The sequence below is a fragment of the Microcebus murinus genome, chromosome 4, assembly GCF_040939455.1.
Source record: "Microcebus murinus isolate Inina chromosome 4, M.murinus_Inina_mat1.0, whole genome shotgun sequence".
Lineage (NCBI taxonomy): Eukaryota > Metazoa > Chordata > Mammalia > Primates > Cheirogaleidae > Microcebus > Microcebus murinus.
In genome coordinates, this window is record NC_134107.1 from 31,956,320 (window position 1) to 31,971,373 (window position 15,054).

Genomic DNA, 15,054 nt, shown 5'->3' on the forward strand with positions numbered 1-15,054 from the left:
TGTCATGACCTGAACATAGAAAAATAGAGACTCCCTCATCAAAACCTAGTGTTACCTTGGTGCTGTGTGTTCTCTGTTGGCTCAGTGTTTTTCCTCATATCATCTTTAATTCTCTGTTCCAAGACAACATACTAGGTGTGACTCTTTCCTCAAGAGGACTTTTTCTGCCTGAGAAAGTACTAACCATGCCCACAGGCACCAGCTTAGCAAAGCAACTTATTTCACATGAGTTCTAAGAAAATGAATTTTTTGGAAATTTGGGGGGTGGGGGTGGAATGCAACCACACATCAAAAAGAAACAGGAGTTAGGCAGTTCCAAAAGTCTCTTTCAAGATTCAGGTTGTAGGATGAGACTGTCTCACTGCTGTCTTGGGTCACATACCCACTTTTTCGCCAGACTACACAGAGAAAAGGGTAGTTTTCTAAAGCAGAACCTGGGTGCTATTAAATGGGCTTATGGGGAAAGGTCTGCTGAGCAGTCAAAATCAGCAAGCTCTTATAAATGGCCTTAAGCTTTGGGGTTACTTTCTGCAAAAATTCGCTGTGACTCATGCCATAGACTAAGCGGTGCGTGCCTGGACCCAAAGGCAATACTGTAAAGGCAGGATGAGTGGAGAGCCAGTACCCTTTGCGTGGCTTTGCAGGAACTGTCATGATGTTCAATGTTGGGTAGTGGGTGATAGGACCCATAGCTCATTCCTTTGGCTCATTCCTTGGCCAAATAAAGCCAAGATTGTAATACATGTTAGGCTTGTTCCAGGTGGGAACTCGAAAAGTATGTACAGGACAGAATGTGGATAATGCAAAACTTCGGCTTGTAAAACGATAGCCGCAGGAGTCTGGGGAGTCCCAGACTTTGCAGATCTAACTGACCACTGCAGCCCACATTCCTCCCCACTCCCTCCCTGATGGAGACAAAGTTTATCTCTCCCTAGTAGATCTGACAGCTGCACCCCTCTCCCTGTTAGAGATGAAGTTTATCTCTCCCTAGTAGATCTAACAGACAGCTGCAGCCAGCATTCTTTTGGAGAATGAGCTATGGGTGCAAGGTATACCCAGTGGGTAGGTAAGTGGAACTCATGTCCTGAAGGATGCTGACCCATTGCCCAACTTTGTCTTGGAAGTACTGGGCTTCAAGGTATAGGTATATTCCTCTTGTGTCCTTCCAGTCAGGCCCATGACTTAACATCATGCAGTGAGTGCATGTCCTGAAAATATAAGAGCCTGCCCAACTCACATGTTTTGGACTTTGGGCCTCTTGAGAGAATAAACTAGCCTTATACACTCGAGTCTTCCGCAGGACCATATGATTTGATCTTACACTTGCTAAGTTCTTTATCCGTGTTCAAAGCCTACTAGCTCCCATTGGTTTCTGTTGCTTGCAAACAGATCTGAACTCTAATGTTAACAATACTTCTCTCTATAGGATTCTTGATGTGCTGAGAAGGCACAGAGCCGACTGGAGCTACTACTGACTTGACATTCATCATGATAAGGGCAACTTTCTGGTGCAGGTTTCTGAGCTCTTTGTGTTGCGTATATTTTCATCTGTACTTTGCATAAGGGGAAACTATGCAAAGTTAGCTGAATTGTTCAAGGTCACTGAAGTAATAAGTTGACAAGTCCAAAATTCACACTCAGCTCCTCAGGTCAGCCTATGTCTAATCACATATGTCTGTCATACATGCCAATCTCACCTTGGCAAGAAGCCTGGAATGAGATTCTGATGCTTTTTTACTTTGAAGAAGTTAGTTCCTGCCTTTTCTTAGAAAACGAAACGCGATTAGTTTTTGCTGGAAAGTTACACAATGGTATGAGCCTAACAGGACCTGCTTAGGCCTTATCAGATCATTTTAAAATACTGTGTTTGCCACACACTGTTTCTAAATGCCCATGACTTCTCGTAGATATTTCATTTCAGGACAGCAGCTGCGAAGTGCATGGATTTTGTTCTTAGATATCTGGGTTCAAGTCCTATCTCTTTCACTAATTGGCTGTCTGTCTCGGATAAGTTTTTTTTTTTTTTTTTTTTTTTAACCTTTCTGAGCTTTAGCTTTCTGCATCTACCTCAAAGAATTATTGTGAGTCTTGAGTTAATACATTTGTAACAGGTCAGGCAGGTAGGAAGTGGACTAGTTATATGGATTATAGTGTTGTTAAGTCTACAAGAGTCTAAGACAGGGGTCCTCAAACTTTTTAAACAGGGGGCCAGTTCACTGTTCCTCAGACCATTCGAGGCCCATTGGAGAGTGCGGCGCACATTCCACACGTGCGAACTGTGGGCCCGGGACGAGTCGGCTGCTAAGCAGGACAGGCAGCGGCAGCAAAAACGCCCATCGGGCTGCATAAATGTCCTCAGCAGGCTGCATGTGGCTCAAGGGCCGTAGTTTGAGAACCCGTGGTCTAAGACCTCCAGTGAGCCACAATGCATCTACCCCACTGACTTTGACAGAAGTAGAAACTGACCAGAGATCTCCTTTTCAAATTACTTATAAGTTATTCAACATAAAATTTTTATAATGGATAATCTTATCTAAACTAAAGCTTCCTGGTTATATAGTCTCATATTATTTTGGGACAAGGTAAATGAACTCAGTCCCTTAACTTGTAGGTGGGTGCCTACGGTGGTCTGTTGTAGGTAAATCCTGACAGGCCTACCCTGCAAGTGTTGCTGTCAAGATAACGTGAGAACTCGTGACAGTAAGTGGTCTGTGTGAGCTACTCTTATTTTGCCCAAGACAGCACAGGTAGTTGATGCTGGTTGATGGGGCTTAAACCCAGCTTTCTCATCTTCCAGGCCTCTGCACTCCCTGTTCCACTAAACTTCCTCCCAGGCTTCCATTTATTTGAAAAAAAAAATTGCTTACTCTGCAAGTGCACAAGACCACATCTACCCAGGAAAACAAGAGCTGGTCTGCATTTTTTCAGAAACTTTCTTGAAATAAGAGGCATTGTGAATGCTGTGGGAATGAGCACAGACCCCAAGTCCAGAGGAACACAATGCTTAATTGAGGTGAATAATAAAGAAAAGGCTGTTCTGGGTTTCCCAGAATAGCTTGGCCCTTAAATTGTGGCACAAACAGCTTCCAATTAAAGCTCCCTGCCAGGAAGAAGGGTGGGAGACCAGTGGCCATGAAAGGGGCCCTGCCCTGAGGGCTGGGGGGACAGTTGGGAGGCTGGGGGTAGGGGGAGGAGTGGGAACAGAGCCTGGCCTCTGGAGCCAGCCGCGCCTGGAATGCCAGCTCTGATGCTAACCCTCCACGGGACCTCAGGCAAGTTACTTCACCTGACGTGCCTTACAAGTTTTCTCATCTGGAAAATGGGGATAATAGCACCTACTGCTTGGGGTTATAATGAATTGTCAAGACAAATGCCTTGGACACAGTGGCCTCTTTATGTGTTTATTATCTTTATGTCCTCAGCAGGTATGGGGCTTGCTAAATTATCTGGAGTGGATTTGGATTTTTAGGAAGGAACCCCTGCTCCAGTTTCCTCATTAATTTGCCAGGGCTTAATGGGGAATTAAGAAATCCATGAATAACTATATAATAGGTACAACCACACTTTAGTGAGCACTTACTATGTGTCCTTGGTACTGCTTATACATATTTTCATCAAATATATCAACCCTATGAAGTGGATATTGTCTTCATTTCATAGATCAGAAAATTGAGGTTCAGAGAGCTGACATTACTTTCCCATGGTCACGAGGAGTCCCAGATTCAAACATGACTCTTGTATTCCAAGCCACAAGCACTACATGTCCCCAAAAGCTGCCCAGAGCCAGGCAAGCCTGGCAAATTGTGACATGGCCCAAAAGAGACTGGGCGTCTGGTTAAGGTGTGATCACTGGCGGCGTGCCTAGATGGAGAGTCGAAGCGAGGGAGGGGCAGCGGGGTGCCAAGCAGAGCAGGCCAGAGGAGGCTTTCTGCCCGCTCTAAAGGAAGCAGTCCGGTAACCAGGGGAACCAAGCAAACGGCACCCCCAGCTGTGGCAATGGGAAAGTACAAATGCCAACTGCAGTGATTCAGCCTAGGATGGAGAGTTTAAGTCAGAGTGTTGGAGGGGAGCCCCCTTCCCACCTCAAGTCCCACTTCCGGGCTCCTCTCCCCAGAGAGCCAACCAATGACTGCCCTGATTGGTGAGTTCAGAATAAGAACCAAACTCCTTGGCAAGCTGTTTGCTGTGACAATAAGGGCCCTTTCTGTGTAGCCAAGGCCTGTGGCTTTCTAACCTGGCCTCACGCTGGAAACTGGGTGAGTAAAGCTCAAATGTTCAGGGTTAGCTAGCCCCCCTGGCTGCCAGCCCTATAGCCTCATCCTCCAACTGACCTTCTCAGCAAGTATGTCTCTCTCAGTTCCAAATGACACCAGGGGGCATGGTTGTTAGGGATCAAATCCCTCAGGCTCCAACAGGACAGTACTGAATGGGGAATGTGCGTGATGAGGTAGGTGACTCAGAGCCTTGGAGCCCAGGGAGGGCAGGGGTCCAGTTAAGTTGAATTCAAGTGTGCTCTATTTTTCATCACCAACTTGAGTCGCCTGGACTGTTGTTTGCAGAAACAACCAGAGGGTTTTGCCTTAATGGCCATGGTTTGTTATTACTCCGTATGAACTTCACTTCCAGACTGGGGTTTATCTCAGTGTTTGTTTATTGTAGCACTCGAATTTTCTTGTGCAGTTGTTAGAGGAAACAATTTTGTCCTCAACTTCTTTTTTTAACCCACTGGCTATAACTTCACAGATTATGTTATAATTAAGCCATCCAGTATAAAATCCATTTAGATTATCCTGGAGTTAAGGGGAAAAATCTGTAATTTTTTTCACCTTAAATAGATATATACTAGTAAAAATGTGATTATAGTGCTTCACTTAAAAAACATAATGCAAAATCTCTTTCCTTTCTAAGGGCCTTCAATATGTAGTAACAAGAGCTAACATTTGCTGAGCACAAACCATGGCCAGGTTTAGATTGTTCCATTTAGTCTTTGCAATCCAAGCGAGTAGGTGCCATTATATAGATGGGAAACTGAGGTTCAGTAAAGTTCAGCCACACAGCCAAATATATAGTGGATCCAGGGATTGGTCCCAGATATGAGTCCAAAACCCTGGCTCTTACCACTGCTATGGTTGTGCAGGGGTGGGAAAAAAAGCTTTACCTCTGCCCTCTTAGGTTCAACAGCTCAGGCCTGAGAATTAACTGACAAAGCAGATAAACAGGATAAAAATTTATCCCACATACACACAGGAAGCCTGACAGAGAGGTGAAAACCCAAAGACATGGTTAGGCTTGAGAGCTTATATATATCATTTTTTTTTAAAAAAAAAAAAGAACAATAAATTAGGGAAAAGTGACAAGACAAAGGGGGTTTCAGCTTCTAGGGGCAGTAAATTGTGGGAAAGTAAATATATGGGGGAAACTAATGGAAGGTAAGGGTTGTTTAGCAAGGTTTGTCATGTAGACTCAAGTCAGTGCTGTTTCTAGTGAGGAGCCATCTCCTTTTCCTGGCACGAGAGAGAGGACAGGGATACTTTCACAAAAGTGAAATTATGTTACCTTTAAAAAGGAAAATTTGTGCTTTGGTTTTAGGCAGAAAAAGGGAAGACAGAGAGTTCCTCCTCCATCTTCTGTTTCCCAGTTGCCTTCAGCTCAAAATAATCCTTATTGGCCAAATATGGCCAAAGTGCCATATTTTGGGGTAGCAAATTCTGACCCCCTTCAGTTCCCACAACACATACCACTTTTAAAAGTTCCCAGATATTTATGGATCCCTATTATATGCTCAGCATGATAGGATCCTTGGGCTGCCATCTTGCCCTGGAGGAGCCTACACTAAGTGTGGGAAGAACAAGCTTCTCAGTTTCAAACAAGCCCCTCAATGGGGATAGCTGCCCCTGCACTTGGACACAGTTCCCAAGTTTCCAAGGGCTTCACACACACTGGTCTAATGCCAGATCAACAACTTTGCGAGGCAGCCTGGTTCTCTTATTTCTATTTTATAGAAAACCAACTTAAAAGTTAGGAAACTCACCTAAGGCTACCCAGCTTGAATATCTGAATCCCTCTGCTTTGCTGCTACACACACACACACACACACACACACACACGCACACACGCACACACGCACGCACACACACGCACACACGCACACATACACACACGCACACACACGCACACATGCACGCACACATACACACACATGCACGCACACATACGCATATGCATATTTATATATAGCATTCAGTTGCAGAGCTGGTACTGACTCTGACCCTGACTGGCCCTCACCCACCCTTGTTCATTCACGCCAACGATCATTAAGCTCAGGCTTGCATGGAAATTTATTTCTCCTCATATGGCTACTACTCACAGGCTACTCATATAAAGGAGCCGGCACGTCCCTTGGACAGAACGTCCGAGTCATCCATATGGAATTGGTGAGCTCTCTGGGGTGGGTCCAGCAAGATTTCCTCTTGGTGGTTAGCTCCTGACACGGCACGTGTTTGGAAGAGAACTAAACTGTATCTCATTGAAAACACTCTCCTCTATGTCTATTACGAACCCGGACTAGGGTCCCCTTTTCTGGAATCTTCCACAACTCTGCTAAGTTTGGCAGAAACCCGGGTCGTGTCCAACAGCCATTCCCGCGCAATCCCCTTCTCGGCCTGCCTCCCACTGCGGAGGCCGGACCGTCGAGAGGGGGTCGGCGAGGCCGTGGGGCGTCTGCGGGGAAGAGCGCAGGGCCTAGGAAGCGTTCTTTCTCCCGGACAAAAGGAGAGGAAGACTGAAGAGAGCGTTCTCTCGCAGCCCTGGCCAGCTCGCTGCCTCCCGCTTTGGGAGGCGGGTATGCGGGGAGCGACAGCTGGGGCGAAGGGCGCCGCGGCGCTGGGGCTAGGCTCGTGGGACGAGGGGCGGGGGGGGGGCGAGGGGCGGGGCCAGGCTGGGGGCGGGGCTGACGTCGGCGATTGGCGCGTTCGCCGGGCGAGAGAAAAGCGAGGGCTGCGCCGCGGTGGAGATCCCGCCCCGCTGCTCGGCAGGGGCGTGGCCTTGGCCTTTCGAATCCCGCCTTTCGGGGCGTGGCCAGGCCGGAGGGGTGGGGCCGCGCTCCGTCGGGGCGTGGCCTGTGGAACTTCAGAACCCCGGCGACTCGGGGCTTGAGCGCGCGTCTCCCGGCGCGGGGTTCCTCCCACGCAGCCTCCCATTCAAACGATGCCGAAGGGGCGGCGCGGCAGCCAGAGCCCCACGATGAGCCAGCGGCCGGCTCCGCCCCTCTATTTCCCGTCCCTCTACGACCGCGGCATCTCCTCTTCCCCGCTCAGCGACTTCAACATCTGGAAGAAGCTTTTCGTGCCGCTGAAGGCGGGCGGGGCCCCGGCGGGCGGGGCGGCGGGGAGCCGGCCCCTACCCCAGGCGCCTCCGGCCCCGGCGCCCCCGCCGCCGCCGCCACCCGGCCTGGGTCCCCCAAGCGAGCGCCCCTGTCCCCCGCCCTGGCCCTCCGGCCTGGCCTCCATCCCCTACGAGCCTCTGCGCTTCTTCTACTCGCCACCGCCAGGGCCCGAGGTGGCTGCCTCGCCCTTGGCCTCTGGCCCCACGACCCCCTGGCTCGCCTGTGCCTCCCACCCCGAGGAGTTATGCGAGCTGGAGATCCGGATTAAGGAGCTGGAGCTGCTCACCATCACTGGGGACGGCTTCGACTCCCAGCGCTGTGCGTGACCTCGCCGGGGCCACCCAAGCCCACCCTTAACCTGCCCTGGCTCCCTCCTTGGTCCTGGGCTGAGATTCCACCCCCAGGAGTCCCAGATCCAAAATCTATCCCCCAGAACCCCTCTCCCCACGACAAATCTGAACTTCATGAACCCTTTAGTCCCAAACTACATCCTCCTCCATCCTGAGCCGTTTGAGTAACCTGGACTCAGAGCCTCCACACCTGGAACTCCATCTACCACTACCCCCAGCCTGAACTTTATCCTCCTGCACAGCCATGCCCTTACTTCTGTACTCTGGAGCTCCACCCACCACGGATGGCACTGTCTCTAGAGACTCGAGCTTTGATGTTCAATCTTAAACTGGGGCCCTTGCTGGGAGGAGGGGGGAGGAGGTGAGGGTCAGTTGGTATCTTCAAGGGGAGGTGAGAATTGTTCAAGACCCAGAAGGCCCAAGGATGTTCACTGAGGGACTTTGGGACACTACACTTCTCAATACTGGAGGGCAGCTTTCCTGGGACCCTGTGTCCCTGGCCCTGGTAGCCCTCTCACCAGGATCCTGGGCTGTGCCATCTGATCTTAGGTCTGAAGTCATAGGAATCTGCTCCAGGGCAGACCAGGTGTACTGATGTGGGCAGGATTCCTCTGGTGCGCAAGCTGACTGATCCTCCCTGTTGGAGGGTAAAGTTGTTAAATCCCAGTGTACTCCCAGAAGGACTTGTATTCAGTAGCCACAGGTTGTCCTGCAGACTTTGTCTTTCCCATTACCCGTGCTGGCTAAGGCTTGTACTTGACCATTGGAGGACAGATGGTTCTAAAAGACCATCCCAACTATTGCATACAATAGGTTGAATTGACCCTCCTGCCACACAGGGAAAGGAAGTATGAAATTACCTAAATGCTAGGTCCATGTGGCAGTGAGAATAGTCCTCAATTCATCAGACACCCTGTAATGTACCCTCTCTTGTAGCCATGGAGAAAACAATCCCTAGAAAACCTGGGCTTTTCTAAGTCCTGGATTTCCTAACTATATGTTCTCCAGCTGAATGTGTTTGGGCTGTGAGGGTTTTTTTTCCCTCCCATCTTGGATCAGAAATGGGTTTTAGGCTTATCTAGGGGGCACAATTGCTTCCCAGGAGTTTGCTTTAGAAGTGTTAGAAAAAAGCCCTTACTTCTACCACAGCTGAGTTTGTCTTGTTCTCCTGCAGATAAATTCCTGAAGGCGCTAAAAGATGAAAAGTTGCAAGGACTGAAGACCAGGCAACCTGGAAAGAAATCAACCTCTCTCTGCTGAGAAGCTGTCTCCCAGAGCTTGGGCAGCCGCCTCCTTAGGTGTTAGTGCTTAGATAATGTGCCCCATTTGTTGTCATTTCAAAGATCGTTATTTTCTGTTCCGTATTTCCTGCTGTTCTTGTTGCTCCCAGCACACACTCCACATACAGTGCCCACTTATGTAGTAAACCTCATGGTCTCTCTTCTCTCTGCGCCGTTGCTGAGGAAGCTCTCTCGTGGGGTCTAGAAACTGCTGCCTGGCTGGCACTCAGGGTCTCCTGAGACCAGGGGAGGGGACCCCCAACACTGCCACAGTCAGGCAAACCAGAACAATTGATGTGTTGGGAGGGACTTGGGAGAAACCAAGGGCAATATACATTGGGTTCTGCTGCTATGTCTTCCTCAGAAAGGTTCTTTGAGGACTAGAATAGTGAGGTTTTTCCCCCCAAACATATTTACTCTTTGAAAGTATCTGGTGTTTTGCTTTTATTTTTTTTTTTTTTTGTTTTGAGCCACAAAACTCTGATAACCTTATCAAAGCCACAGCTCTTCCTAGAAATTCATATATTTAAGAAATATTTATCGAGTGCTTATTATGTGCCTGAGCACCCTCCTTGGGTAGCACTTGGGGTTGAGGGGGGGGAGACAGACAATAAATATTATAGATAAGTATTAATATATCATTATATGGCATCACAGAAGAGGACATGCTAAGGGGGAAAAGGAGAGTATGGTAAGGATAGGAGGGTCAGAGGAAGGCAGGGTAGAATTTCACATATAGGGTTTCTGGAAGAGGTAGTATTTAAACAAGGTTTGGAGAAGGTTGAGGGGCACACCCTGGGGAATGTTCCAGGTAGAAGAGCCAGTGCAAAGTCTTAAGGTGGGAGCATGGCAGCACTTTTGAGGGCCAGCAAACAGTCCAGACGGCTAGAGCAGTAGGATTGAGGGGCAAGTGGTAGGGACAAACACAGGGGCCCATTCGTGTAGGACACGTGCAAGACCTTGTCTCTACAAAAAAAAAATATATATATATATATATATATACACACACACATATATATTAAAAAATTAGCCAGGCATGGTGGTCAGCAGTTTGAGACCAGCCTGGATGACATAGCAAGACCCCATCTCTAAAAAAATTCAAAACTGCATGTCTGTAGTCCCAGCTACTCAGGAGGCTGAAGCAGGAGGGTCACTTGAGCCCAGGAGTTCAAGGTTACTACAGTGAGCTATGATCATGATACTGCAGTGCAGCCTGGGTGACAGAGCAAGACCCTGTCTCTAAAAAATAAGAGAGAGAAAGGAGGAGGAAGCGATCAGCTCTGACAAAGACAAATAGTCCCATGGGCCAAATAAGACGAGCCTGAGAATCCACTGCTGGATTTGGGAACACGGATTTAGTGCTGGTGATCAGTTGGGTTGAGTGATGGGCACCATCGGACTGGAGTAGTTTTAGAGAATGGGAGGAGTGAAACGACAGCCATCGATCACTGTGTAGCAGCAAAGAAGAGCGGAGAACTAGAGCAGCACCTGGTAGGCCAAGTGGGGGTAGGAGAAGGTTTTTATTAAGGTGGGAGAAATAACCACGTATTTGTGGACCCAGTAGAGAGAGAAAAAGTGATGATGCAGAAGAGAGCTGGAAAATTGCTGGAATGATGTCCTTGAGTGGTTGAAAGGGTGGTGTCTTAGCTCATTTTGTGCTGCTATAACAGAATATCATAGACTAGGTAATCTAAAAAACCAGAAATTTATTTCTTCCAGTTCTGGAGACTAAGTCTAAGATGAAGGCACCGGCAGGTTGGGGCCCAGGCTATCTGCTTCCAAGATGGCACCTTGAACGCTGTGTCTTCCATAGATGCGGGACAGTTTTGTCGGGCAGAAGAGCAGGAGAGAAGAGGGAGCCCACTCTTGCAAGCCCTTTTGATAGTGGTGTTAAATCGTGGGGGTGGTGCCCTCCAACCTAAACACCTCCCTTTAGGCCCTGCCTCCCAACACTGTTACACCGGGATTAGATTTCCAACACATGGCTTTTAGAGGGGACAAAAACATTCCACCTGTAGCAGGGGGCTCTAGTTCACAGTGGGGAGGCCGGCTTTAGAGGGGAGCAGAGATGGCTCATCTGCAGTAACAAGAGCTACATTTGTGGAATGGGGGTGCAGATGCTGGTAGATGGGTAAACAGGAGCCCTGGAAGTTTCCTAAACATGTGCACATGCACAGACACAAGACTGTGCAGCAGCCTCCAGCTTGAGGACGTGAATGCACCTGCCTGCGAGGCTGAGCCAGAACCTCCGTGACTGAGTATGGGGGCAGGGTGGAGGCTGGGAAGCCAAAGAGCTCGTGCCCAGCTCTGGGATGGTGGACACCCACTTCCAGCTGGTTGTGCCCAGGCTAGAATGTGGGCACAGGGTCAGGTGAAAGCTCCTGGTTTCCACACCTTAGCAATGAAGTCACATGTTTTCAAAACATTACTCAGGCCAAATAAACTCAAGGTAGAAAGTCCCACTGCCTTTGCCAAAAAGTTGGCAACCTTTGCTCTACCCGTTGGAGCCATCCTCCCCTGGACAGGGATTCCAGGTCTGTCTGCCCTCCACAGGAGGAAGCCAGATTCGAGCCCTAGCCCTGGCTGGTTTCTCCTGGAGAAGCTCCCTTGTTCTCCCAGGAAACTTTAAACTGGCCAGGCCAGGGGGTGGGGGGTGGGGGGTGGGGGAGCAGCTGGAAAATCTTAATGAGAATAAACCCGGCAGCAGGAAAACTCCACACCGATGCAAACAGAGGTATCCGCTAAGGGCCTTGTTTCCCACCCGAGTCCCGCTAGCCCTCCTGCCTGTGTTCATAAAAGTGGCCTCCTATTAAGTGCACACCATGTGCCGGGCACTGAGGGAGGCCACGGACTTGCATAATCTCATTTAATTCTCACCACCACCGTGTCAAATAGGCACTGCTCTTGGCATGTTTTACAGACGAGGAAGCAGAGCCTCTGAGAGGTAAAGTGACTTACCCACAGGCACAGGGCCAGGACGCAGCAGGGCCATGTTTGGAACTCAGGTTAGTTAAGGCTATTCCAAGCTCTCCTTCCTTGGCAAGGACAGATACAGGAGAAGCCTTAGGCGAGCCATAGAAAAGTGACATCTGGCATTCCATTTCTTCCGAGGAGCTCTCATCCCCTCACAGCCTCCGGGGGTTCTTTTGGTGCCCTTGGAATGAGAGGTGGCAGGGCAGGGTGTCAAGGACAATGGTGCATCCTGGCTCCACCCTGACCCTCAGTGCCCACACATGGAGCCGCAAGAGTACCCACAGTAGGTGAGGCCTCCCGTTCTGGGCCACTGTGACAGCCCAGACCCAGTGCGCCAGGAAGCCAGTGCTGGACAAGTGACACCAAGTGACATCGGCCCCGTTTCTTGCAGACACAAGCCTGAGTTGACATATAGAATCCGGTCTCAAGTACCAACTCCTGTCTGCACCTGGGAGCTCTGTGGCGGGTTGGAGGCCTTGAGTGGGTGCAGTGGGACCCAGCACTGTCCTGGGGGCGGGGGGTGGGACAAGCCTTTCCTTCGGCACAAGTCCAGGCTCAGCTTCTGGGTCTCTAGTTACTGAGCAAAAAAAAAAATCTGGAAAAGACCAAAGAAGAGTTCACATACAGTTGGGGAAATATCATGGATACGGTTTCAGTTAGGATGAATAAGTTCCAGGGACCTAGCCCACAGCATGGTGACTATAGTTAACAGTAATGTATTAGATACTTGAAAGACAAGGCAATGTAATACAAACCATCAGTACTAGCTGGCAGTGTCCCGGGATCACATGGCATGTATTATGCTTGTATTATGTAAAAAGCATGTATTATGCTTTTTACATGGGCCATCGCTCTCCATAACGACCTTGCCAGGTGGGGGCTGCTGTCCTTGTTTTACAGGTGACCAAAACTTAGGCACAAAGAGGTAAAGCAATGTGACTATGGCATTGCAGCTAGTAAACAGGAGGCAGAATTCAAACTCGGGGCTGACCGCAGAGCCTGTGTCCTGACCTGGCTGGGCCACAGAGCCTCCTGTGGGCATGGAGGACAGAGCAGTGTGGGGAGCATGGATGGAGGTCGCCAGGTCCCTGCAGGGAATGGGTGGCACGCTCCAACTGGGTAAGCTAAAGAGAGTTTCATAAAGGGACTGGGCTGTAAACTGAATGTCTCCATGCCCCCCAAATTCATATGTTGAAACCTAATCCCTGCTGTGATGGTATTAGGAGGTGGGGGATTTGGGAGGTGATTAGGTCATGAGGGCAGAGACCTCAGGAATGGGATTCGTGCCCTTCGGAAGGAGACCCCAGAGAGCTCCCTCACCCTTCTACTTTGTGAAGACATAGCTAGAAGGCGCCACTCATGAAGCAGGAAGCAGGCCCTCACCAGACATCAAATCTGCTGGCGCCATGGTCTTGGACTTCCCAGCCTCCAGAACTGTGAGAAATAAATTTCTGTCGTTCAGAAGTCCCCTAGTGTATGGTTAGACAGAATGGACTAAGACAGACTGTTTAGAAAGGTGTAGGCAGGGAGTGGGGAAACCACCGGCAGAGCTGTTGCAAAGCCTAGGCCTGGAGGTATGAGGGGAGGGTGTGGTTGTCAGAACCTGGGAACAGAGAGGGCTGTGTGGACAGGGTCCCTGGCAGGAGGTGGGACCCTTATCTAGGGCTCCAGCTATGTCCCGATGACCCTGCATGAAGGGAGCACCGAAAGGAGATCACAGGGGATGCAGAGTGAGTTCTGGGTCTTTTGATACATACAAATACCGGAAGGGCATGGTTTTGGCATTGGCTGGGTTACCTCCCACAACCTGCCAAGCAAGAATTCGGTTGACGATATGATATTACAGCCAAGGTCCCACAAATGCCCACGCTCAGCCCTGACACCTGCCCACTCTCCCCATGGCTTGGCCTTACTTTGGTCACCAGTCCTGTTATCAGTGGTCACTGGGACAGGGATCAAGGAATTGGCAGCTTCTCCAGAACAAAGTGAAATGCAAGATCCTATTCCCCCAAGAAAAGGATGGTTAGCAGATGGGAACAATAGGAACCCTGACTGGGAGAACACCACGTGCCAGGGCTAACAGATAATGCCGGGGTGTGCTGGAGCCTGCTGGTTCCGGCTCCTGACAGCCAGTTGTCAAACTTCAGGAATTTTGTGAGCTGGTTGTTAAATATGGTCATTACTAAAAATTAAACTATATCAACTTTTGATTAAACTATGTTTAAAAGGTAACAAATATTCACAATTCATCACTTCCTAATTATTTTGCTACATTTTACTATTATCTGTGCTCGAGAGGTTATTTATGCCTATAGCGTCTGCCTGGCAGAAATAGTATATAATGGTGTGCTAGCGTGCATTCCTCCCTGGTGATAACCACGTTGGCCACGGGACAGTATTTACAACAAGAAGATTGGCAGATGCAAGATCAGGGTTGTTTCCCCCAACACCCCCACTGACAGTTGATTATTAAACACTTACTAGAACAACCAGACAAATGGGAAACAGAAGTAGCACCGTAGTTGTAACTGAGCTGGAGGGAAAGCTGCTTTGGAGCATTCAAAGTTGGGCTGAAGGTAGCAATGAAGCTCACTGCTTCCTCTGGCTTGCTGTGCCCACTCGGTGATAGATGTGGAAGAAGGGAAGAGTGAAGAATCTGGCAGTGCCCACCCACGAAGACAGGCTCGGCCTGGGCCTGCCTGTTTATTCCATGGACTCAGGGAGAAGAAGGAACGCACCCATGTACTGACTTTACACGGCGGCCAACCTGCCCAGTGGGAAACTGGGGGCCAGGAATATCCTGGACCCTGGCCAGTCGGATTAGCAGCCTCTACTTTGGGCAAACCAGGGTAAAGAGTGGGCCGAGGTAGATTCCTGTAGATGGAGGCCGAAGCCACTGCCCTGCAGTGGTGATAGTCTTGGGTGAGATGGACCATGAAACCCGATAGAACATGCAACCAGCTCTTTATATCACAGACTCGTCAGTCCTGAGAGAAATATGGATTTCTACTGTGATGGGAAAACCTCCCACTACCTTATCCAAGGAATCTATGCACACCCTCTGTGC

General features: G+C 49.4%; 1 protein-coding gene across 1 annotated transcript; it reads left to right on the forward strand.

Moving 5' to 3' along the window:
- The first annotated feature begins 7,120 nt into the window (after window positions 1–7,120).
- Window positions 7,121–9,337, forward strand: C4H11orf91 (chromosome 4 C11orf91 homolog). Its single transcript, XM_012739881.3, has 2 exons — window positions 7,121–7,702; window positions 8,909–9,337. The coding sequence occupies exons 1-2, from the start codon at window positions 7,207–7,209 to the stop codon at window positions 8,992–8,994; spliced, it is 582 nt and encodes a 193-aa protein (XP_012595335.1). The 5' UTR covers window positions 7,121–7,206; the 3' UTR covers window positions 8,995–9,337.
- Window positions 9,338–15,054: the final 5,717 nt, after the last annotated feature.